This window comes from Labeo rohita, chromosome 22, assembly GCF_022985175.1.
Source record: "Labeo rohita strain BAU-BD-2019 chromosome 22, IGBB_LRoh.1.0, whole genome shotgun sequence".
In the NCBI taxonomy this organism is placed as follows: domain Eukaryota; kingdom Metazoa; phylum Chordata; class Actinopteri; order Cypriniformes; family Cyprinidae; genus Labeo; species Labeo rohita.
The window spans coordinates 35593662-35619155 of NC_066890.1; the positions used below are offsets into that span (position 1 = coordinate 35593662).

Sequence of the window (25494 nt, forward strand, 5' to 3'; positions counted from 1 at the left end):
AAATTGCGAGATAAAAACTCGCAATTGTAACTTTTTCTTGCAATTGCGAGTTTATTTCTTGCAATTCTGATGTTTCCACAATTCAGAGAAAAAAAGTGAATTGTGATATAAAACCTCGCAATTTAAGTTCATATCTCCCAGTTCTGACTTTTTTCTCACAATTAAGACTTTTCTCGCAAATGCAAGTTTGTATCTCGCAATTCGGACTTTTTTCTCGCAATTGCGAGTTTATATCTACATTTTCACAATTTTAGTTGTTAGAATAAAAGTCAGAATTGCGAGTTTTTATCTCACAGTTCTGAGAAAAAAAAAGTCAGAATTGCAAGATACATATTCGCATTTGCGCGAAAAAGTCAGAATTTTTGTAAAGAGTTTTTGTATCTCGCAATTCTGACTTTTTTCGCGAACACGAGTTTGTAGCTTGCAGTGCTGATTTTTTTCACGCAATTGCGAGTTTATATCTCACAGTTCTGACTTAATATCTCGCTACTGTGAGACATGAAAGTGCAATTTTTAGAAAAAAGTCAGAACTGTGAGTTTGTATCTTGCAATTCTGACTCTTATTTCTCAGAAATTGCAGTCGCAATTAGCTTTATTTATTAATTTATGTATTTATTTTTATTCAGAGGCAGAAATGAGTTTCCATATAATACTGACGGTCCCAAAATATATATATATATATATATATATATATTGCTCAGAGATTGCTTATTTATAGCTCATGAGAGTTCTCAGTTGTGTCTCACTCAAGTCTCAGATTTCTTCTTAAATTCTTGAGGAGAAGCATGTCACTTCTACATATTTCACATAAAATTACTAGTGTCTTTTTAGGGTATAAAGAAGCATATAAAGAAACTGGAGATTTAAAGTCTGTGGAAAGCAATATTAAATGTGTGTTCTGATTTTGTCACACTACAGAAAAATGTGTTATTATACCACCCAATCAAAAATGTATACAATAAAAAAAAAGCGGCAAGTAAATAAAATAAGTTACCAAAATCTTCAAAAAATAATGAGTATTTGTGGGGGCCTGTCCGTTGTCAGCGCCGAAACCACGCCCACTCGCGGGAAAGCTGCCGCCTCTCTCAACTGTCAAATAGCCTACCGCTACAAACTGAAAAGGAGGCTTCCTCTAGCAGCTTAATTGGATTTACACAGCATTACAACAGGTAATATGCATTTGCGTGATGAAGGGATAGCAAGCTAGCAAACTGTAGGCTGTAATAACTAACAGTAATGCCAGTAACCCATGAGAAATACAAGTGAGAAACAACCGCAGAAAGGCGTCAGTATAACAGCTTGTAAACAATGTCAGGTAAAGTCACATTTACCTCAGAAAAAAATCTAAATTCTCACTAATTATAAACTCGTTAGTCAGATAGAAAAATGAACTCTAGAGAGAAGCTGAATAAACAAGATATCCATTGATGTAGATTTGTTAGGATAGGACAATATTTGGCCGAGATACAACTATTTGTATATCTGGAATATGAGGGTGCAAAAAATCAAAAATTCTAAATATTGAGAAAATCACCTTTAAAGTTGTCCAAATGACGCTCTTACTAATGCATATTACTAAACAAAAATCAAGTTTTGATATATTTACAAAATTTTACTAAATATCTTCATGAAACATGATCTTTACTTAATTTCCTAATGATTTTTGGCATAAAAGACAAATCAATAATTTTGACCCATACAATGTATTTTTGACTATAGCTACAAATATACCCCAGCGACTTAAGACTGGTTTTGTGGTCCAGGGTCACATATAGTACAGTTTATGCTAGAGTCTCTGTTGACATTGTCGAGATCTCGTCTGTGAGAAACAGCTGGGAATTGTGAATATTGATGATATGATTTCATTTGCATGTGTTCCATAACTTACCTTCAAACTTCCCAGGAGGGCTTAGAAACAGCAAAAGTACATGCAACAACTGCACTTTAGCTCTAGCCATCAGCTAAAAATGCTAATGCTACAAAACACTAATGCTGCTAATTACAGCTCGACATCATTAGCATTTACTGCTAAAGGTAATGCGTTGGTTGTCATAAAGGTCAAGTCTTTCTAAAAGGATATGCTTGCTGTTTAAAATGTAACATTTGTGAAAACCCTGAGGTAAATCCGATCCCAGTCCGGAAGAGAGGAAAATCGGTAAAGAAAATAAAAGAAAATGAGCCTGAAAAAAAGAGAACTTCTTGAGGGTGAAGTCCTAAACTCGTTCAGTTTCACCATCAAAGAAACCGTTCATCTTTTTTTCTGTTTCCCCCCTCATATCTTTGATATTCAGATGGTGGAGCTGTGAGAAATGCATCTTTATATTTGTTTGGAACTTACAGAGCAAGTGAGCTGGATGGAAATGTCAACGGCGTAAATACCAGCATTTGTTCTCCTCCTCGCGATCAATAGAGAATATCATTATACTCCCTGTATCCCTCCAAACAACTCAGACGTGTAAAGTTTCCAGAACTTTCCTTTGATAGCTCTCGTTCCTTTAAGGTATGCGTGTGTGTGTGTGTGTGTGTGTGTCCTGATTGTGGCCTTCTCTGTGCTGAAAGATGAAGAATCGTTTAGAGAATGTTTTTTATGTGTAATTTCAGTCATAATCCTGAGCTCTACTCTTTCCTTGTAGTAGAGAGATGAAAAGACTAGAAAACCAGAAGGGTTATCATTTGTATTAGCAGAGAAATGAAGAGACATGATAAAATGAGAATAAATGAGAGGTTAACTTCTCCTATTAGCAGAGGGAAAGAGAACACAAAACATCCATAAATTGTTCCTTTCTAGGAGACAAGATGAGACGAGACAAGACGAGGTGAAAAGAGAGGACAACTGTCAGACACACATCTTCTGTTAGTAGAAAAATAAGGAGACATGATGAGAAGAGAAGAGAACCTCTAAAAGCTTACTTTTTTCTTTTAGCAGAGAGATGAAGAGACAAGATGAGAACAATTTTGATGTTTACCTTGTGTAATTTCAATTATGGTGTTCTCTTCTTTCCATGTAGCAGAGTGATGAAGAGACAAGAAATGCTATGAGGTTCTTCTTTCTATGGAGAGACAAGTTGAGCCGAGATGAGATGAGAAAAACCATGATGTTCTCCTTTTCTGTGACGAGAAGAAAGGAGGAAAGTGTCCGCAAGGGTGAAGAGAAAAGACAAGATGAGAACATCTGAGAGGTTAAACGTTTCTAATATGGACCACAAAACCAGTCATACGTGTCAATTTTTTGAAATTGAGGTTTAAACATCAACTGAAAAATGATAAATGAGCTTTCCATTGGTTTGTTAGGACAGGACGATATTTAGCTGAGATACAACTATTTGAAATTCTTGAATCTGAGGGTGCAAAAAAATCTAAATATTGAGAAAATTGCCTTTAAAATTCTTGGCAATGCTAAACAAACTAATCAAAAATTAAGTTTTGATATATTTACGGTAGGAAATGTACAAAACATCTTCATGGAACATGATCTTTACCTAATATCCTAATGATTTTTGGCATAAAAGAAAAATTGATTATTTTGACTTATTTTTGGATATTGCTACAATTTTTCTAGTGCTACTTAAAGCAGAAGTCCACTTTCAGAACTAAAATTGACTTATAATCTACTCACCCCCTTATCATCCAAGATGTTCATGTCTTTCTTTCTTTAGTCTTAAAGAAATTATGTTTTTTGAGGAAAACATTTCAGGATTTTTCTCTATATAGTGGACTCCATATGGTGCCCCAAGTTTGAACTTCCAAAATGTAGTTTAAATGGGGCTTTAAACAATCCCAAATGCGATTGGTTATTTTCATAAATAATACAATTTAAATACTTTTTAATGTCAAACGCTTGTCTTGTCTTGTCTTACTCTGTCTGCACTGTTTTTTTTCCGGTTCATGACATTTAGGGTATGTCAAAAAACTCCCATCTCATGTTCTCCCTCAACTTCAAAATCGCCCTATTTCGCTGGTTTACCTTTTTGTTAAAGGTGTTTGATCTTCTTTGCATGTTCACTTTGCAAAGACTGGGTCGGTACTTCTGCAGCGTTGTAGGATGATTTTGAAATGTTTTTTGAAGTTGAGGGAGAAAATACGATTGGAGATTTTCAACATACCCCAACTATCTTGAGCCAAAATACACAGAGTTCAGGGAGAGCAAGACAAGATGAGCATTTCTTCCTCGGCTGGGATCGTTTACAACTGCATTTGGGATCGTTTGGAGCCGCATTTAAACTGCATTTTGGAAGTTCAAACTTGGGGCACAATATCAGTCCATTATATGGAAACAAAACCTGAAATGTTTTCTTCAAAAAACATAATTCCTTTAACTGAAGAAAGAAAGACATGAACATCTTGGGTGACAAGGGGGTGAGTACATTATCTGTAAATTTTTGTTCTGGAAGTGGACTTCTCGTTTAAGACTGGTTTTGTGGTCCAGGGTCACATATTAAAGATGAGAATAACTGAGGTTTCCTCAATTTTCCTGAAGAAAACAGACGAGACTGGACACTGTGAGACGAGATGAGACGATAAGAAAATGAGGCAAGGTGAGTTTGAAAAAGAGAGAACAACTTATGAAGGTATTTGTATTACCAGTGTGGTACAAAAGAAGAGATGAAGAAACAAGACAAAACACAAGGTTGTCTTTTTTAAGAAAAAAAAAGTGAGACCAGATGCGATGTAGATGTGATGAGGCATGATGAGACAAGAACAACCATGATGTTAAAAAGAGAAAAGACGAGATGAGGTGAAGAAAGGAAAGTCCTTTCCTATTAACAGAGAGGTGAGATGAGGTGAGAACAACTGTGGCGTTTTATTAGCAGAGAGATAAAGAGATGAGACAATGTGAGAATAACCGTGAGGTTAACTTGTTCCATTAACAGCGAGATAAGAAAGCAAAGCAACGAGAACTGATCTTTGCTCACAAAAGGTATTTTAAAGTACATTACGTTTGAACCACTGATGTCAAATGGACTATTTTAACGATGTCCTTACTACCTTTCTAGGCCTTGAACGTGGTAGTACTGTTGCTGTCTATGCAGGGTCAGTAAGCTCTTGGATTTCATCCGAAATATCTTAATTTGTGTTCCAAAGGTTTTGAAATGACATAAAGGTGATTTTTGGGTAAACTGTCCCTTTAAGTAGAAAACAGAAGGGATGATATGGCATGAGAAGAGAGACAAGAAGATAACCGAACAACTGTGAACAGCTTTTCCTATGAGAAGAGACAAGATTAAAGGAGCTGAGATGAGATCAACCGTGAGATTTTACTCTCCTATTAGGAGAGAGCTGTAGAGAAAGACCCAGACAGCAGGGCCTAGTAACCAAGATTTATTACAGTAGAAGGCCTCTGATGGACAGAACAAAAGGAAGCACAGAAGAATGCGTCTCCAAATCCAGGCCTTTCTCCCCCAAAACTGTCGTATTCAAGCCAATCCTGTCTGTCCTCATAATTCTCCTCGCTGCATCCTCCATAAAACACATCGTCCATCATAAGGGGCGCCCCTGTGGTTAGAAAAAAGCGACTGTAAAGGCAAGGAGAGAGTGAATGAGAGGAAAGGGTGTGGTGATACATGTCTGTTTTAACCTGGAGACGTGGTCTTTCTGCTGAGATATCAACAGCACCACCTACTGGAGGCTTTGGTAGGTTGGTTTTGACACACTTAGTTTGTACTTTTTCCTTCTCTTGCATGCTATTCAAGCTTTTCCTTTTTAAACCGACTTACGCAATCCCTTTTATCTCGAGAAGAAAAATATTTATCCAGCGTGCAACAACAGCGGTTTAAAAACAGCGATTGGTTTAAATTTCACACTTCAGAGGCGAACTCAAGCTTCCGTTTAATTAAACCCGCGCCGCTGTCCTCGTCGGAGTGATGAAAGAGGGAACAACTCGGCATGTTTGAATCTGTAAAAATCCTCTGGGTTGACCCCGCAGCCGTTGAGTTTTGGCCCACTGTGTGGGAGAAAGATAATTGGCTCACTGTTCGTTAGCTAATTGCGTTTTCCTCGTAATTGTCCTTTTTCATCATTAATTTGGGCCGTTCGGGATGCGGTAACGAGCAGTTCGTAGTCACATGAAGGGGCCGTGGGTGGTGGAGGACACAGCAAATGAATTATATCGCAAATAAAAGGATTTTCACAAGCGATGTGCGAGTGTGTGTGTGTTTTGGCGTCAACTGGAGTGGCTCTCTGATGATTTTCAGTCACGTTTATGATGTGGGTCAGATGTGGATACACTCTCGTTCTGCTAATAAACACACTCAAACACACACGGATAGAGAAGCATGAGATGGGAAACTCAGATGTTGCTCTTTTATAACTCTATTTTTGATATTTTGTTGTAGATGTTCCTCCTGAAGTTCTTCGTGAACAGTTTTAATAAAAATGTAGATAGCATAGCTTAGATCAGGTTCTGGAGGGCCGGTGTCCTGCAGAGTTCAGCTTCAACCCCAATTAGACACACCTGAACCAGCTAATCAAGCACTTACTAGGCATACTAGAAACTTCTTGGCAGATGTGTTGAGGCAAGTTGGAGCTAAACTCTGCAGGACACCGGCCCTACAGGACTGGGTTTGGACACCCCTGGATTAGATCGTTTGGTTTTTAATTTGCGAGATGTTTGAGCTGAGATCTCTGATTTCTCATCACAGACTTTGACTTCAGATCTGAGCACAGTTTGAGACTGTTGGGATTTCTTCTGAAACTCTTAATGAGGTAAGTCTGAGACTACTAGTGTCTTTTCTTCAGGAGAAACATCTGAGAATTTATACTAAAGCTTAGGACTTCATTTAATCTTTTTACTGACAAAGAGAAACAATTGAGATGTTAAAAAGATCTTCTGGATTTTGATAGAGATGTAGGCTGCTAAAGTAGAGGAAAATTACTCAGAGGTTGCTCTTTCATTGATAATGTCTTAGATGTTTCTCCAAAAATCCATAATGGGAAGTGGAGAGCTATAAAATGTATTACTGGGAGAATTGAGACATGTTTGAGTTCATATTGAGATTTGTTTGACTGCAAATGTTTATGTTTTGTCAAAACTGACCAAAATGTGAAACAGTCTGAACTCTCGTTATGAAATCTCCATTTGTTCTCCATTAATCTCAGTACCGTCAAGAGTATTAAATTTAGACCTGCTCAAGTTAAATCATATTTTATTTTTACAGCGTTGTGCATTATAACCAATCACACACGACCCTGTTGAGTTTAGAATGCAGTGGCCAATCAGAGGCGTTCAGAACAGTCATTGCTGGAAACTCACGAATTTATCGTACGAAGTGCCAATGTACGAACTATATAAGTAAGAGATTCATTTATCATAGAGTGTATGGACAGCTTCATTGATTGTAAGAAGAGTTATGAGTGCTTAAACACTGGCTAGTCTGACTGTGCTCATTTAGAGTGCCTTCTTTCACTGCATGATTCAGTCTAATAAAATGCATTTTCCCAAAATTCAGGATATATGGGCAGAACATGTGTATTTATATCATTTCATATAGTTACTTAATATCACACGAAGAATGCCCTTTTTTTGCAAACACCACAGATGTGATATTTTTTATATACAACAGTTCAATAAACTAGAAGTTAATATTAAGAGACTTACATTTTAGACACCATATTTTTGCTCTATTTCGCCAACAAAAATCATTCCAAACACAGCACTGTTTTGCGTCTCTAAACAAGATGATGGTGTTTCATTCCTGAATGAATCAACCGTTTAAATGATTCGGTTCAATCGCAATGACTCACCTATTAACAGCTGACAACCTGCTGGTGGTTGAAATTCCACAGTATTTTTTAAGTCATTTTTTTAAAATAATTCAAAAATATTAAAACATGAATTATGCAATTGTAACTGCAGGTTAAATGCATTCATGTCCTGCATTAAACAGTGGGTAAATGCATCTAAATGCCAATTCAGACGCAGTGTTTGTGCTTCCTCTATATTGAAAAGATGAATTTTGTTGAAAATGATTGTATTTGTGTGGTAACAGCCTAAATTTTTCTAAGTGACTTTATTGATTAAATATAAGAATTTGACACAAAAGATAATGCACACTTTCAGAAAAAAGAATGGCTTTATAAAGGTAAAAATGCCCACAAAAGGTAAAAATCACTTGTTTGAAAATATTAATTTCCTCGGCTAGATATTGAATTCTTCATTGCTTAGTAATTGTTTGGTACACCTAATTCACTGATCGTAAAATAAGCTTTTATCTTAGAATTAGGTTCTCTCAATAATAACAAGGACAAGACAAAAATATGAGTCATATTTATATAAGGTTTATGTTTTTTTTGGAGGGGTTAGGGGAACCCACCAAGAGCTTTGACACAATTCAAACACTGCTACTGAGATGTTAAGGATACCTCGTGTTTGTTAGGGCTCGCTGCGAGGACCCTTTTGGAATTACTCCGATTCTTCTTCTTCTTCTTCTTCTTGTTCTTCTTCTCTAAAATGAGTCGCGTTTTTGAGGGCCTAAACTCATGAAACTTTGCACACACACCAAAAGTAAAAATTTACATCTTATATGGGTTTCAGAAGTGAGTGTGGCAAAATGGCTTGATAGTGCCACGTATAAAATTTCAACGAAGTGCCCCTCTATATTTCACATACATGTAGGAAATTCGGTAGACATATGTAACACACCAATACCTACAAAAAAGTGCACTGGTACGAGGTCCGAAACCCAACAGGAAGTCTGTTATTTTGAATTTTTTTAGCAAGTTTTGTGCGTTTTTGCAATTTTCAGGCATTGTATTTAAACAAACTTCTCCTAGAGATTTAAACAGATCAACACCAAATTTGGTCAGTCTAATCTAAAGCCCTTAGTGACGTTAAATTTTGAATATCTTGAATTTTCGTTAAAGGGCATGTTTGTGGCGGCCTGTCAAATTTCACTGTTTCACCATGAAAAAGAAAGTTGTTATAATTCAGGCATACAATGTCCGATCTGCACCAATATTCACATGTTTGATAAGAGTCCTGTCCTGAACACATGCCCATGACCATATTCACTTATAGCCATAGCGCCACCTGCTGGCAACAGGAAGTGGCATGTTTTACGCTCTAACAAACTCCTCATAGAGATTTAATGACATCAACATTATATTTGGTCAGTCTACTCTAAAGACCTTTGCAATGTTAAATTGTGTTTCTGTGGTGGCCTGACAATACAATGTCTGATCTGCACCGAACTTTCACATTCGAAGAGTCCTGGCCTGAACACATCTAAAGGGAAATATTCTGTTACAATCATAGCACCACCTGCTGCACACTGTTGAGATTTCATCTGAAACTTCATAGCAGACACATATGACATGAGTCTTTGTCAGTAGGAAAAAAGTCTCAATTTGCTATCAATTTAAACTCATCATTGAAACTATTGAAATTTGAAAGGATCTCGTTTGTGTTTTTTCTTTTCCTCAGGAGTCCTTTAAAGTCACTGTGGTTTATTTTCATGGTCCTTTTTTTTTTACTTTCCTTCATTCTACTACTCTGTTTCTCTTGGCCTTTATCTGTCTTTCTTTCTTTCCCTTACACTTTCATGTTGGCATTTCAGTATGTAGGGCGCACAAATTCGGAACGAGTGTCTGCCTCGTTAAATGTCGTCACACGTCTCCCTTCATCGCACCTTCTCCTCCATCTTCCCTTCTTTCCCGTCTCTCCCCTCTTCATTCCCTTAGCATCCTCAGAGACTTCGGACAGTCATGTCACACACACACACTGAATATCAGTGTAAATTATGTCAAAAAATGTGGAGCATATAGATGACAGCATGTGAGACAGAGAGGGTTTATTATCAGAGGTTTTCCCAGTTCTTTCTCTGACTGAATAAAGCAGGATTCGTTTTCTAAAGCCAATTTGTGTCACTATTTGGCATTTGAGACAGTTTTGGGGGATCAAAAAGATTTTTGTTGTAGGAACAAAATCAGCAGTCCTTGGACAAATAATTGCTTTTGCGATGAATCTTAGCGTGTTGTAACTAGTTCTGACTTTTGCTGCACAATATATCGGTTTCAATAAGCATTATCGGCTGATACTATTTTTTTTTTTTCATTTATCATACACATTACGCCGCACAAATTGTGCATGCTTATTTAGATCACATTTATATTGAAGGCTGTTTCCACCACTGAAAAAAAACATTTTAAAAAGGTAATTGTGACTTTTTATTTTCAATTTTTAATAATTAGCAATTATGTGTTATAAAGTCAGAATTGTGAGATATAAGCAATTCTTAGAACATATCAGTCTTTTCCCCTCCACAGATTTGGACTTTATAACTCGTAAAGGGAGTTCATATCTCCCAATTCTGAGAAAAAAGTCATCATTTCAATACAAACTCGCATTTGTAAAAATTGAGTTTATTTAAATCTTGCAATTGCGAGTTTATTATAACTCGCAATTATGAGGTGATATCACACAACTGCGAAAAAAGTCATAATTCTGTCTTTATAACTCGTACTTGCTAGTTTATATCTTGCAATTATTTTTTCTCAAATTTGCGAGAAAAGTCAAAATTGCGAATTTTTTTTAAATCTTGCAATTGCAGGTTTATATCACATTATTCTGATTTTATAACTCGCAATTATGAGTTAATATCATGCAATTCCAAAAAATCACAATTCTGACTTTATAATTGTGCATTTATATCTCGCAATTCTGAGAAAAAAGTCAGAATTGCACAATACGAACTTGCATTTGTGAGGAAAAAGTCAAAATTGTGAGTTTTTTTTTTTTTAAGTCTTGCAATTGTGAGTTTATATCACATTATTCTGACTTTATAACTCACAATTATGAGTTTATATCACATAATTCTAAGAAAAAAATGCAATTCTGTCTTTATAACTCGCAATTATGAGTTTATATCACACAATTCTAAGAAAAAATGCAATTCTGTCTTTATAACTCGCAATTGCGAGTTTATATCTCACAACTCTGAGAAAAAAGTCAGAATTGCACAATACGAACTTGCATTTGTGAGGAAAAAGTCAAAATTGTGAGGGTTTTTTTTTTATCTTGCAATAGTGAGTTTATATCACATTATTCTGACATTATAACTTGCAATTCTGAGTTTATCTCACACAATTATTAGTTTTTTTTAAAACTTGCAATTCATGTCGCATTATTCTGACTTTATAACTCGCAATTATGAGTTGATATCATGCAATTCTGGAAAAAAAAAACACAGTTCTGACTTTATAACTCACAGTTGCGAGTTTATATCTTGCAATTCTGAGAAAAAAAGTCATAATTGCAAGATACAAACTTGCATTTGCAAGAAAAAGTAAAAATTGTGAGTTTTTTTTATCTTGCAATTGCGAGTTTATATCGCATTATTCTGACATTATAACTTGCTATTCTGAGTTTATCTCACACAATTCTTAGAAAAAAAAACACAATTCTTTATAACTTTTATTGTGAGTTTACATCTCGCAATTCTAATAAAAAAGTCACAAAACAAACTCACATTTGCGGGGAAAAAAAGTTCAAATTGCGTTTTTTAAAATGTTGCAGTTGCGAATTTATATAACGCAATTCTGATTAAAAAGTCAGAATTGTGAGATGTAAACTTGCAATTGCGAGAAAAAAGTTTGTATTATGAACTCACTTTTTTATTCAGTGGCGGAAACAGGCTTCCATACATTTACTATGATCTAATGCTCACAAAGTATTTTTAAAAATACTATTCATTTGATAACATTGTTAAATGTAATATTGATGCATAAAATGAACTTGATTTTACAACAATTAATTTTAACTGTTTTGTTTTATCTGCCAATATCGGTTTTCGGCCATAACATGACAAAATAATTATTGGTTTATCAGTGCAGAACTTAAACTTTGGTCTTGACTTTTAACATGGTCTTAGTAAATCTATGATATGACTGACATATTGTTAATGTTGCAAAATCTGGTTACCCAGGATTACATTGTGCAATCTTAAAAACTGTAAAGGACATAAAGATTTTAGATTTTGCACAAGAGTTAAACGACTTACAGTACCTGACACTGCCACTATAGTGCTAATTCTGAGTAGATCTGATTCTCCTTATTGATTTAATTCTCTTTTTACGCTAAGTGAGATGCCAGCAGCACTTACCAACAGATATTTTAGTTAGAAAGTTGGCAAAAAGGTCCAAATCCATAATGAAGGTCCAGTGCTGTGACAAATTTAGCTGTAGTTACGGTATTCAAAGCAAGGTCAGAATAAATAGAGATGTTCTACGAAAAAGATAATATACTGGAGAAATTCCTATCTGAGCTGTATTACATTTCTTAGTGGACACCTGAGGGAAAAAAACAAACACTCATTAGGCAGTTTGCTTCATTATCTTTTACAGAGATTGTCTGACATATTTTGACAGCACTGAAATCACTAAATATGTGAGTGAAACATGAATTTACCTGTTGTTCCTGTCAGTATAATCCTCATCTGAGCAGTGCAGAGCAAAATCTATATATACATCAACACGTCGAAATCCATCTGGTCTGAGCTTGTCAAAAACAGACACGCTTTTGGTATCAAACAGATATTAGATCAATAAATTCTGTCTTAGAAACCCCTGAAGACTCTCTTGCTTTCATTACTTTATATTCAGACTAAGCACATTTTTCCTTCTTGATATTTCACTGAGCATCCTCTACAAATTGATGAGGACTGCGTGCAACATTTAAATGCCAAGTACTTCAGGGGTCGTATTATATACTTTTAGTCATTTTAATGCCTTTTTGCAACAAAAAACAACGATAATGTTGCTTTTTGTGTCCCTGAGAAGAAAGACCATCATACAGGTTTGCAAAGCCATGAGGGTCAATAAATAATCAAAGTATTTTAGAGTTTAAGTAGTTGGCTATATGAACATTGACTAACTGTTGCACTGAGAAACGCACACCCACGCTAATTAATTTCTTTGCTAATACGTTTGTTTGAAAACGCAATTAGCGAAGACCGCGCCAAACATTAGGCAGTCATAAATAATGTAACGAGTCACTACGATCATTGTTTTCCTTTCCGTTAGTCACCGAGAATGCAGCAGGTCAGTGCATGAGTTTTCTCAGTAATTAATATCCTCGCCCATATGATCCAGCTGTAGTTGGTGGGGGGTGTCTCGGTGCAGCCTGCGTCCCCTCGGTCTGCGCGGCATCTGTGGCTGCTGACAGCCAGCATCAGTTCATTTCTGAGCAGAAAATGGCTGTAATTAAAAAGCCATTCCGGATCCCTCAACGCCTTCCGCCCCTCGCCGCCAAGAGCTTCCCCTTTGAGGGAAATAAGGTGGATGAGTGTCGTAAACAGAAAGTTGATGTCTCCTTCCTTTGTTCGAAGTATATATCACTCAAATGCAACTTTAATATACTAGAAAGTTAGGACTGGATCATGTACAAAACATCAACAACAAACTCGTAGCCAGAGTTGTGTGCAGGGAACAGGCAACCGTTCGCATTTGAAAATGTAAAAAATGTAGTTAAGCTACGTTGCTGCAAAAATACTAGTTTTAATGACTATATTTGTCTGATTTCCCTTTTTAAATATTCAAAAAATTATTGAAACTAAATACTTGAAGAAAGAAACTTCGTCGAATTTGTATGACCTTCTTCGTACATTTTCGTACAATCTGTTTATGATTCAACATTCATGGTAATTCGTAACTTTATTTTAAAACCTTTTATCGAATTTGTATGATCTCATTTGCATGTTTTCGTACAAACTGTTAGATTCGACATTCATGGAAAATCGTAACTTTTTTTTGAAAAACTTTTGTCGAATTTGTATGATCTTATACATTTTCGTACAATTGGTTTATGATTCAACATTCATGCCAACTAGTAACTTTTTTTGAAAAACTTTCGTCCAATTTGTATGATCTTATTTGTATGTTTTCGTACAATCTGTTTATGATTCATCACTCATGGTAATTCGTAACTATTTAAAAACCTTTTATCGAATTTGTATTATCTTATTCGTATGTTTTCATACAATCTTTATATGATTCAGCACTCGTGGTGTTTCATAACTTCTTTAAAAATGTTTAGTCTTTTTTGTATGATCTGTTCATAGTGCAGCACACTTTCATGGCAATTCATACCTTCGTAAGTTTTGTTGAATTCGTCATTCATGTCACACTCTCATAGCAATTCTATTTTTTTTTTTTTTTTTCAAGTGTTTCATTGAATTCACATGATGATTTAACACTCATGGTATTTCGTCATTTTTTTTGGAAAACGTTCAGTTGAATTCTCATGATCTCAATTTTATGTTCTCATATGATCTGTTCACGGTTTTTAACACACTCTCATGGCAATCTGTAACTTTTTAAAACATTTAGTCAAATTCATATGATCTCATTCGTATGTTTTAATTCGATGTTTATGATTCAACACATTTTTTTCATACTTTTTAAGTTTAGTTGAATTCTCATGATCTCATTCGTATGTTTTCATATGATGTGTTCACGGTTCAACACATGGCAATTTGTAATTATTTAACATTTTGGTGAATTGGTGCTAATTCATATGAATTTGTATGATCTCATTAATACATTTTTTTTGTGCACATCTGTTTACATTTCACTGACTGTTAGGTTTGAGTGTGGACCTTAATGCTTTTTTCCCCCTAAAAAAATCATTGTGTGAATTAAACCAAAATTCCACCTTATAAAATAGTTGTCAATTCTTAACATATGTGGCCCTGGACCACAATACCAGTCATAAGGATCAATTTTTTGAAACTGAGATGTATACATTATCTGAAAGCTGAATAAGCTTTCCATTGATGTATGGTTTGTTGGGAAAGGACAATATTTCCCAATCTTTACTTTCTCTTACTTAATATCCTAATGATTTTTGGCATAAAAGAAAAAATGATCATTTTGACTCATACAATGTACTGTTGGCCATTGCTACAAATATACCCGTGCTACTTACGACTTACGTTTTGTGGTCCAGGGTCACATATTATGTTGCTAAGTAAATTTATTTTGTTTTAGGATTTTTAGATATGCTTACTGGGTTATGAATAATAAAAAGACACTATCTAAAAAAACTAAAACTTTCAAGCTGTTTGCTTGAAACTTTAGGTGTGTTTTGGGAATTATCTGTAAATGAATGACTCTAAATTTGAGGTTTTTTCTTGGGATGCTGAGATCTTGATATCTCACACTTGTTTTATGTAAAAACATTTTCTTTCTCACCATTTTTAAGAGCGATTTCACACCATTTATATCAAAACGTGTTACTTTAAAAATGAGTCTGTGTTAAATTTCTGTTCCACTGCAGTGCAGTTAAAAATGGATGTTTGTATTGCTTTTGTTTGAAACAGCAAATATAACTTTGTTCAGCCAAGTGTTCTGAAAGGAACAGAGGGACTGTAAAAGAAGAACACTTAATGAAAACTTGGATCCTAAGGCTCAGGCTGTCAGAAAGTGTGAATATCCGTATTATGAGTCCATAACCTAACCTAACTTGATGATTTTGGTTTTAAATGATCATTGCCTTTAAGTCATCAAGCTTAAGTTAAAATATTACCTCCTGTCCAGTTTGATGTGCCAAGACAAGCTATCCAGAGATTGCAACCCATTTTATTTACGCAATCTCATTTTTTTTTTTTTTTTTTTTCTGGAAAGGAAACTGGTTGTTCAATGAGGAAAAAAATGAATTTGATCCATTGGGAATTGGCTGGATAATCAAAAGTGGGTGTTACCTACCAGAATGGAGGCAGATGGTTGAAGTAGAAGAACTGAAAAGAAAGCACGTTAGCCAAAAAAAGTTCCTCTTGTTTAAAAACTACATTTTGTTTTCTTTTTCCCAGAGCAGAAGTGTGTTTGAAAAGTAAATGGGGTTATTTTGATTTCATGTTACTTGCAGAAACAATATCAAGGCCCTGACATCTGCGTGCTGACTTCACCAGTTCCTCCACAGCCAACTTCCTCCAAACACATGTGTTTATGGGTGTGGGTCTTTCTCTCTGGAGCCCCTCTTCATATCTGGTCCAGGGAGCAACTGCAGCTTATTTGAATTTAAAGGGTGGGGCTACACATTCAGTTAGCTAACATAAGAAAACATAAGTTTCATATCTCAAAAACGCCAGAGAGATTGAGGCACCCAGATAGACATGGCCCTTTAGCCGTACGTCAAACTGTAGATAACTACCAGTCGGTGGACGTCATCTGGTGGAACGAGGCGAGACAACCTGCTGCCGTTGGCCTGGTAAGTTTCAGCTTTGTCACTCACTCCACTTTGTTGGGTTTTTGCTGTCGTGAGACCCTCGCGTAGCTTCGTAAGGACACGCTGCCCTTTCGCTGGGACAGAAGGTTGGGGTATTAGATCCGCGCTGCAAGGCAACACCTGCAATGTAACTAATAGCCGGTCTCATTCTGTCAAAGGCGACGCTTTCGAATTTGACAAATAAGACTCATCACAGGAGCCCGGTCCTCCGTGTCATTTCTGGCTTTTCCTGGGAAAAGTTTGAAATAATCCACAACACCTTAATTAGCTGCTGGCACACGTATTTCTTCTCAATGTGACTTTATGCTGAAGTTAGGAGAGAAACTTGCTGTTCGCTATCTTCGTAAGCAGATGACTCATAAGTGACTGATTTGGAACGCTCTACAGCCTGCAAGCTCTCCATTGATTCCAGTAGAGTTTGGCATTACACAGTTAAGCTAACAACTATTATTCATAGAAGCTTAAGTACATAGCAGTTGTAAATATTGGCCATTTTAATTAAACTTACACTTCCTGTCAAAAATTTTTTATGTTTTTGAAGAAGTCTCTTCTGCTCACGAAGACTGCATTTATTTGATCCAAAGTACAGCAAAAGCAGAAATATTTTGAAATATTTTTACTATTTAAAATGACTGCTTTCTATTTGAATATATTTTAAAATGAAATTTATTCCTGTGATCAAAGGTACATTTTCAGCATCATTACTCTGTCACAGGACAGGCTTCACTTGATCCTTCAGAAATCATTCTAATATCATTCCAGGAAACATTTTTTATTTACATTTTTACATTTAACATTTTTACATTTTACATTTTATTTACATTATTTACATTACCAGTATTTAAAACAATTGAGTACAGTTGTGTAACATTATAAATGTTCTCGTAACATTTATAATGTTACGAAAGATTTCTATTTCAGACAAATGCTGTTCTTCTGAACTTTCTGTTCATCAGAGAAACCTGAAAAATTCTACTCAGCTGTTTTCAACAACATTGATAATAAATATTTTTGAGCAGCAATTCAGAATGATTTCTGAAGGATCATGCAACTGGAGTAATGATGCTAAAAATTAAGCTTTGAAATGAATTACATTTTAAAAAAATATTCAAATAGAAACAGTTTGAATAGTAAAAATAGTTCAGAATTGTACTGTTTTGCTGTGCTTTGAATCAAATAAATGCAGGCTTGGTGAGCAGAAGAGACTTAAAAACATTAAAAATCTTACAGTTCAAAAACTTTTAGTAGTGTCGTTTCGAATGTATATTAAGCACATTTCCAGTCAGATTTTCTCAAGTCATCCGCCATCTTTAATTTGCGTTTACTCCGCTTATAAAATGTACACTAACATTGAGTAAAACAGTCAGTTTTTTATTTATTGATATTTTTTACACATTAAAAGTGTGTGGTTAGCATTTCTCTCGACTCATTTCTCTCGAGCTAACACAAGCTAATAATCAAAAACGTAGATTACATATAAATACTGAGTAAAATAGAATTTTATTAGAACTTATTATTAATATTTTACTTTTGTTTTGATCCAACCTTTCATTCCTCACATGTATTTAATTAAAAACAACAATAAAACATTCTAAAGGTTGAAGTGGACTTCAACCCGTTAACGTAAGTTATATTGTATTTTCGGAGGTAGATAACTTTAAGTGACTATTCACAAGCTATTTTATTCACGGTATAATACAATAAATGATTGGACATAATATTTAACGTCTTTGCATGCTCAATAGGCTAGAATATACTCTCAAATATTATAACTTTAATCTTGTAATTGTTACAAATTAATTCTCATAACTTTGACTTTACTTTCAAAATATTTTGACTGCCCTTGAAACATTTTGACTTTATTCTCGTAATATTTCCGCTTTATTCTTGAAATATTTCAAATTTATTCTTGTAGTATTTCGACTGTATTCTCAAAATATTTCGACTTTATTCTCGTAGTATTTCGACTTTTTTCTCGAAACTTTTTTAACATTATTCTTGAAACATTTCAACTTTATTCTTGAAATATTACTTTTTATCTCATAATTTCAACATTATTTTCGTAATATTTTGACTTTATTCTTGGAAAATTTCAACTTTATTCTCGAAATTTCGACTTTATTCTCGAAATATTTAGACTTTATTCTTGTAGTATTTTGACTATATTCTCAAAACATTTCGACTTTATTCTCAAGAAATTTCGACTTTATTCTCGAAAAATTTCGACTTTATTCTCGAAATAATACTATTTTAATCTCATAATTTTAACTTTATTCTCATAGTATTTTGACCTTATTCTCATAATTTCAACATTATTTTCGTAATATTTTGACTTTATTCTCATAGTATTTCGACTTTATTCTCGAAATATTACTCCTTTAATTTCATAATTTAGACTTTATTCTTGAAATATTTCAACTTTATTGTTGTAGTATTTCAACTTTATTCTCAAAATATTTCAAGTTTATTCTCAAAACATTTCAACTGTATTCTCTAAACATTTCGACATTTATTCTTGAAACATTTCAACTTCATTCTCGTAATTTCAATTTTGTTCTTGAAATATTTCGACTTTATTCTAATTTAGACTTCATTCTCATAATATTTTGACTCTATTCTTGAAATATTACAACTTTAATCTCGTAATCTTTTTTTTTTTTTTTTTTTTTTTTACGTGGCACTAAAACGCTGTCGTAATGATGCCTTAAAATGCTGTCTGGGGAGAAAAAAACGCTAAAACCAGCCTAAGGTGGTTGGCTGGTCTTAGCTGGTTTAAGATAAAAGTAGCTGGTTTTATCTGGTCTTGTAGCCTGACAAGCTAAGCAAGTGGCCAAAACCCCTCTAAAACCAGCCTGCTGATGAGCTATGACCAGCCAAAACCAGCCAGCCATCTTAGACTGGTTTTAGCTGGTAGATATTCTCACAACTTTACTTCAGTGTCCTTTATCTTTAAACATAGATGCTGTATAACCGGCTGTTCAATTACCTGTATGTGTGTAAATATGAAACTTTTAACTTAAATTAAGGAGCGAAACTCTTTCAAAGTCAAATTCAGATTCCCGCATGTGTATACGTGAACTGTCCACAAGATCGTGCGTCCTGCTCGGTAAACGGATGAATGTGTTCTCGACTGATAACTTTGAGTGCTCGCCTGTGTTTCATCCAACGATTAATTTTCTAAAAATAGGGGCGTGGGACTGTATGTGTGCAGCGGCAGCCAATCAGACGCCAGATCTCACTTGGAGATTCTGTGCTACAGCCAACAGCTTCACAGTCTGATATCAGACAACTGTCGGCACTTTTTGATCACAACTGATGTGTCAGAGCGAACCGAGAGTCTCATGCAAGCAGTTTCAGAGTAGATGAACCAGTGTAGAAGCAAATACAGTGTACAAAACATGATTATTCATATATTTTAGTATAAATTTGTGTTGGAATAATATTCCCATCAACTAATATTCCCATGTTTCATGTCTAACACAGGAGCTTTTACAATAGGACTACATACCCACAAGTCAGTCATGGCGGTCAATATAAGCATTGAAGAATTCAATATTACAGCATGGATTGTAAACCGTAACATCTGTAAGTGTGTTTCTTATCATTCTGAACGACCACGGAAGAATTTGTACGTTTTATTTTAGTTTAGTTTATTGATGGGGTTAATAATTTTGACTTCACTGATTAGGATTGAAAATGTATTTAAAATAATATTTCACCCCAAATCAAAATTGTTTATTCACCTCTTTTTGTTTTATTTATTTATTTGTTTGTTTGTTTGTTTATTTTTAACTTGTATCTCAAGAGGGTGAGATCTTAAAATTATTTATTTAATTCTTCCATCCATCCATTATTATTATTATTATTATTATTGTTGTTGTTGTTGTTGTTGTTGTTGTTGTTGTTTACTTGTTTTTAACTTCAAAATATCTTGAGAGGGTGAGATCTCATATTTATTTATTTGTTTGTTTGTTTGTTTGTTTATAACTTGTATCACAAGAGGGTGAGATCTTTTATTTATTTATTTATTTATTCTTGTTTTTAATTTGAAAATATCTTGAGAGTGTGAGATCTGAGATTGTGAGTGGGAGATTACTTGTTTTTAAATGCATTTAATTATTCCTTTATCCATCCATTTATAGTTATTTATTAATAATAATAATCATTATTATTATTGTTGTTGTTGTTGTTGCTGTTTTTATTATTTACTTGTTTTTAACTTGAGAGGGTGAGTTATTTATTTATTTATTTATTTATTTAAAAATATCTTGAGTGGGTGATATGTGTTTTTTTTTGTTTTTTGTTTTTTGTTGTTGGTTGGTTGTTTTTTCACTTCAGATTATCGTGAGAGTGAGAACAGATATTTATTTATTCTTGTTTTTAACTAACAAACTATAAATGTCTTAAAAGGGTGAGATCTAAAATGTATTGTTTGTGTGTTTGTTTTTAACTTCAGAATTTCTTACGTACAGAGGATAAGATCTGACAGGACAGGAAAATAGAAAGACGGGAACGCCGAGTGAATGTAGGACTTGTGCGGATGGTGTTTGTGATTCTGGTCTGGTAGTGCTTTGTTCAGGTTGCCCTTTGATTTAGCGCCTTTGAAAAGTGCACGATTGGTGTACGTACACAAGGCCTTTTCATGATACCCGGCTTTGAGCGAATATAATGGCAAGCCTGGTGTGAGTGTATTCAGAAGGTGTGTTGATTCTTCAGACTCCTTGTTTGTGGATATAGCAGTTCAGGATCATGAAACAGGATCTACTTTTGTGACATGGATTAACACTAAATAACTTCCTGTTAATAAATGTATATATGACAGGATACGGCTGTGCAATAACTCTGTCTTTGCATCAAGAAAGGCAAAGATACTGAGTCAATACTTGTCCACTCGCTATTCATACGAACAATATGTATTCGGCCATTTTAGAAGGACTCTGGCCTGCGCCCTGACTGGCAGGAAAGTGGAGTGCCTGTGTATTTTGCTCTTGTCTAGAAGATCTCCATGTTGGAGCAATAAAAGGCTTTTCTTCCAGTTGCGTTCCTCCCTTTAGCCGTTATAGAGTGCCTCTCGCTAAACAAATTGCACATCACTCTTCCACGCGGGCCGGCGTAGAGCGAGCAATGTTTTGAAAGCTCGAGATTATTGGGCTGCCATATGTGCGGCAACTTACCGAGAGAGATGGGGAGTGTTGTATAACAGTTATTGTGTGCTCACAAAAAGGACCATAACAATATGTACTAAAACCCCATTTGACCAGTAATTGTTTCTCGGGGGAGCTTCTGTAACATAACGTTTGCATGGCTTTTCCGTGATAAAATTCATGCGGTTTGACAGCTAGTAATTAATTCAAGGGGAAAATGTTGTCCAGTAAAGTCGCCTCAGATCATGTTTTCCAGTGTGGCGTTGAACAAGCTAAAAAACCTTTAGGCTCTATTCAGGCGGTGATTGTTTTGTCATTTGCATTACAGGTGAATTTATTGCTGTTATTTCTCCAACATTATTCCCAGAGAAATTTCCTAGCTGATAATTATTATTTCCCATTATTTTTTTTTTTGGTAAACCGTCTATGTTTTGGTGTTTACGTTTTGATGTGGACCGTTGTTGTTACTCCTTTAAAATGGTTGAAATCTTGATTTAATGTAGTGTTTGGAAGATTTAGTTTGCCTACATGAATAAAATAGTCACTTGTAAAATGAAACATAAATCTTGCGAAATAAAACTGCAAAGGTTCAGTGATTCAGTGAGTTGTTGACTTAAGAACCAACTGGACCAATTCAGTTAAACTTGTGAATGAATCTGGTTTGTAAATGATTCAGCCTTTTTCTATGAATCATTCATACTAATTCTGTCAATCATTGTTGTTTTTGTGAACTAGTCATTTAGTCCAATTTAACGATTGAATCAGTCAGTTTGTTCATTTTTGTGAATGAATCATTTACACCAGTACTGTCAGTCATTCAGGCTGGTTTTGTAAATCATTCTATAATTTCTGTTTTTCATTCAGTTTTTTGAGTGAATCAAACTGTATGTTGGTGAGTTAATCATTTCTATGTTCTGTCATTTTTGTTGAACAAGTCATTCAGTCCAATTTGTGAGAGAATTTATCATTTAGTTTGATAAATGAATCATTCAGACCATTTCTGTGAATCATTCTGTCGTTCTCGTGGACAAGTCATTCAGTCCAATATGTGTGTGAATCAGTCATTTTGTTGGGTGAATGAGTCATTCTGACCAGTTCTGTGAATCGTCCTTTTTATTTTTGTAAACGAGTCATTCAGTCCAATTTGTGAGTGAATCTGTCATTTTGTTGAGTGAGTGAGTCATTCAGAGAAGTTCAGTGAATCATTCTTTTGTTTTTGTGAACAAGCCATTCAGTCCAAATTGTGAGTGAATCCATCATTTTGTTGGGTGAAGGAATCATTCAGACAATTTCTGTGAATCATTATATCATTTTTGTGAACAAGTAATTTAGTCCAAATTGTGAGTGAATCAGTCATTTTGTTGGGTGAGTGATTCAATCAGACCAGTTCTGTGACTTGTTCTATCATTTCTGTGAACAAGTCATTCAGTCCAAATTGTGAGTGAATCAGTCATTTTGTTGGGTAAAGGAATTATTCAGACAACTTCTGTTTATCGTTCTATCGTTTTTTTTTTTTTGTGAACAAGTCATTCAGTGTAATTTGTGAGTGAATCTGTCATTTTGTTGGGTGAATGAGTCATTTAGACCAGTTCTGTGAATCATTCTTTCATTTTCATAAACGAGTGATTCAGTCCAATTTGTGAGTGAATCAGTCATTTTGCTGGGTGAAGGAATCATTTAGACAGTTTCTGTGACTTGTTTTATCGTTTTCGTGAACAAGTGATTCAGTCCAGTTTGTGAGTGAATCAGTCATTTTGTTGGGTGAGTGAATCATTCAGACCAGTTCTGTGAATCATTCTTTTATTTTCGTGAACAAGTCATCCAGTCCAATTTGCGAGTGAATAAGTCATTTTGTTGGGTAAAGGAATCATTCAGACAGTTTTTGTGAATCGTTCTATTATTTTTGTGAACAGGTCATTCCGTCCAATTTGTTAGTGAATCACTAATTTTGTTGTGTGAATGAGTCATTCAGGTGAGTTCTGTGAATCGTTCTCATAAACAAGTCATTCAGTCCAATTGGTAAGTGTATCACTCATATTGTTGGGTGAATGATTCATTCAAATCAGTTCTGTGAATTGTTCTTTCATTTTCGTGAACAAGACATTCAGTCCAATTTGTGAGTGAATCAGCCATTCTGTTGGGTGAATGAATCATTTAGTCCAGTTGTGTGAATTATTCAGTCTGGTTCTGTAAATTATTCTATTGTTTTCATTTATTCAGCAACTTTCGGTTTCAGGCAACTCAATATATAAAACAAATAAAATAAATAAGACCATTCATAACAAAGAGGTTTTGACAGCTATCTATTTTTATGATCTTGTCCATGTTATTCAAAACATTTATCTGAAATAAGTCTCAGTTGTGCCAAATTCCCAAGTTCTAATGATGAAAGTGCCACAAAAGCCTGTAATTTACTGGTATCAATGATCAATTTATGAATCCTGTCAGAGAATCCTTTGAACAGGTTTACAGAGCTAATCTGAACAAATTGATCAATTAGTTCACAACTTGTTTCCAAAATGGACTGTACGATTCAGTCATGAAATGTTCACTATCCAAACAGAATGATTCATTCGCAAATCTGTTGAGTTGAATCTTTTGTAGTGGGAGGAAAAACACTGATATTTTCTAGTCCAATTAGTGTCTGTTAAGGCTGAAAATTACCTCATGTCCAAGTTAAACAATTAAGGGTTGAATAGCACTTATGTTCCTCTTGTCTGACCTGAAACTTCTCATTCTTCTGAATTCATAACGAACTGCTTTTCATCTCCAGGCTGAGGTTAAAATGTCTTTGAGATTTATTGTTATTGTGCCTCTCCAGATCTGGAGGGCGTCCCCATCTTTTCCCCGCGTGCCAAATCGATTGCAGGTAAACTAATCTACTTTTGAAGTCACCTGAATAAAGAAGCCCTCCAGACGAAAGCTTTTATGGTACATGCCAAGTGGACAGGGAATTGTGGGATTGCAGTCAATGGGGCCTGTCATGGTTTCCATGGTTGCCGTCTCCAGGGAGACGTGAGATGAGAGAAGCATCCGTGCTGATATGGGTTCAGATGACATGTGAGTGGATATTGGCCCTGTAAAGTCCTTAAAATCATTTATGGAATATGAATGCGGTATTTTTATGGTTTTATAAAGAATCTGGAGTGCTATCCATCTATTCAAGGTTCAAGAGTTTTATGAGAATTTAGTTTATTTGGTGATAAAGGTTCAGTGATTCACTGAGTTGTCAACTCAAGAACCAGTCGGATCCATTTTAGTCAGATTTGTGAATTGTTCAGTATGGTTTGAGAATTTATTAGTTGGGCTATTTCTTGAATGAACTGTTCAGTCATTTAATAAATGACTAAAGTCATTCTTTTCCATTTATGAGTGAATCAGTCATTTGGTAAATCAATCATTTACATCAGTTCTGTCAGTCATTCAGGTTGGTTCTGTGAATCATTCTGTCATTTCTGTACGTCATTCTGTTAAATTTGTGAGTGAATTAACTTGTTTGTTTGGTGAGTGAATCATTTAGATTTGCTTTATCATTTTTGTGAACCGATCATTCAGTCCAATTTATGAGTGAATAAATCATTTTGGTTGATATATGAATCATTCAGTCCATTTCTGTGAATCATTCTATCATTTTCATGAACTCGTTCAGTCCAATTTGTAAGTCAGTCATCTATTTGGTTGGGTGAATGATTCGTTCAGACCAGTTCTGTGAATCATTTCATCATTTTCGTGAACAACTCATTCAATCCAGTTTCTGAGTAAATCGGTTATTTTGGGTGGATGTGTCATTCAGACCAGTTCTATGAATCATTCAAATGTTTTGTGAATAAATGATTTTGTGACTCAGTCACTTTGTTGGGAGAATGAATCATTCAGACAAGTTCTTTGAATCATTCTGTCATTTTCATGAACAAGTCATTCAGTCCAATTAGTGAGTGAATCAGTTAATTTGTTGGGTGAATGAGTCATTCAGACCAGTTCTGCGAATCGTTCTATCATTTTTGTTAACAAGTCATTCAGTCCAATTTGTGAGTGAATCAGTCAATTTGTTGAATTAATGTGTCATTCAGACCAGTTCTTTGAATCATTCTCTCATTTTTGTGAATAAGTCATTCAGTTCAATTTGTGAGTGAA

General features: G+C 34.8%; 1 protein-coding gene across 3 annotated transcripts in view; it reads left to right on the top strand.

Annotated features, from left to right (window-relative positions):
- Nucleotides 1–16040: 16040 nt before the first annotated feature.
- The window catches only part of LOC127153812 (uncharacterized), a 53633-nt gene continuing 44179 nt past the window's right edge, over nucleotides 16041–25494 (top strand). The window contains exons 1-2 of one of the 3 annotated variants that reach the window (XM_051095069.1): nucleotides 16041–16198; nucleotides 19700–19801. In XM_051095069.1, coding sequence (XP_050951026.1) covers nucleotides 19738–19801 — 64 coding nt within the window. In that variant the 5' untranslated portion in view covers nucleotides 16041–16198; nucleotides 19700–19737. Of the gene's footprint in view, nucleotides 16199–19506; nucleotides 19606–19699; nucleotides 19802–25494 lie in introns of those variants that run through there. The other 2 variants (XM_051095070.1, XM_051095071.1) reach the window with 2 other exon arrangements.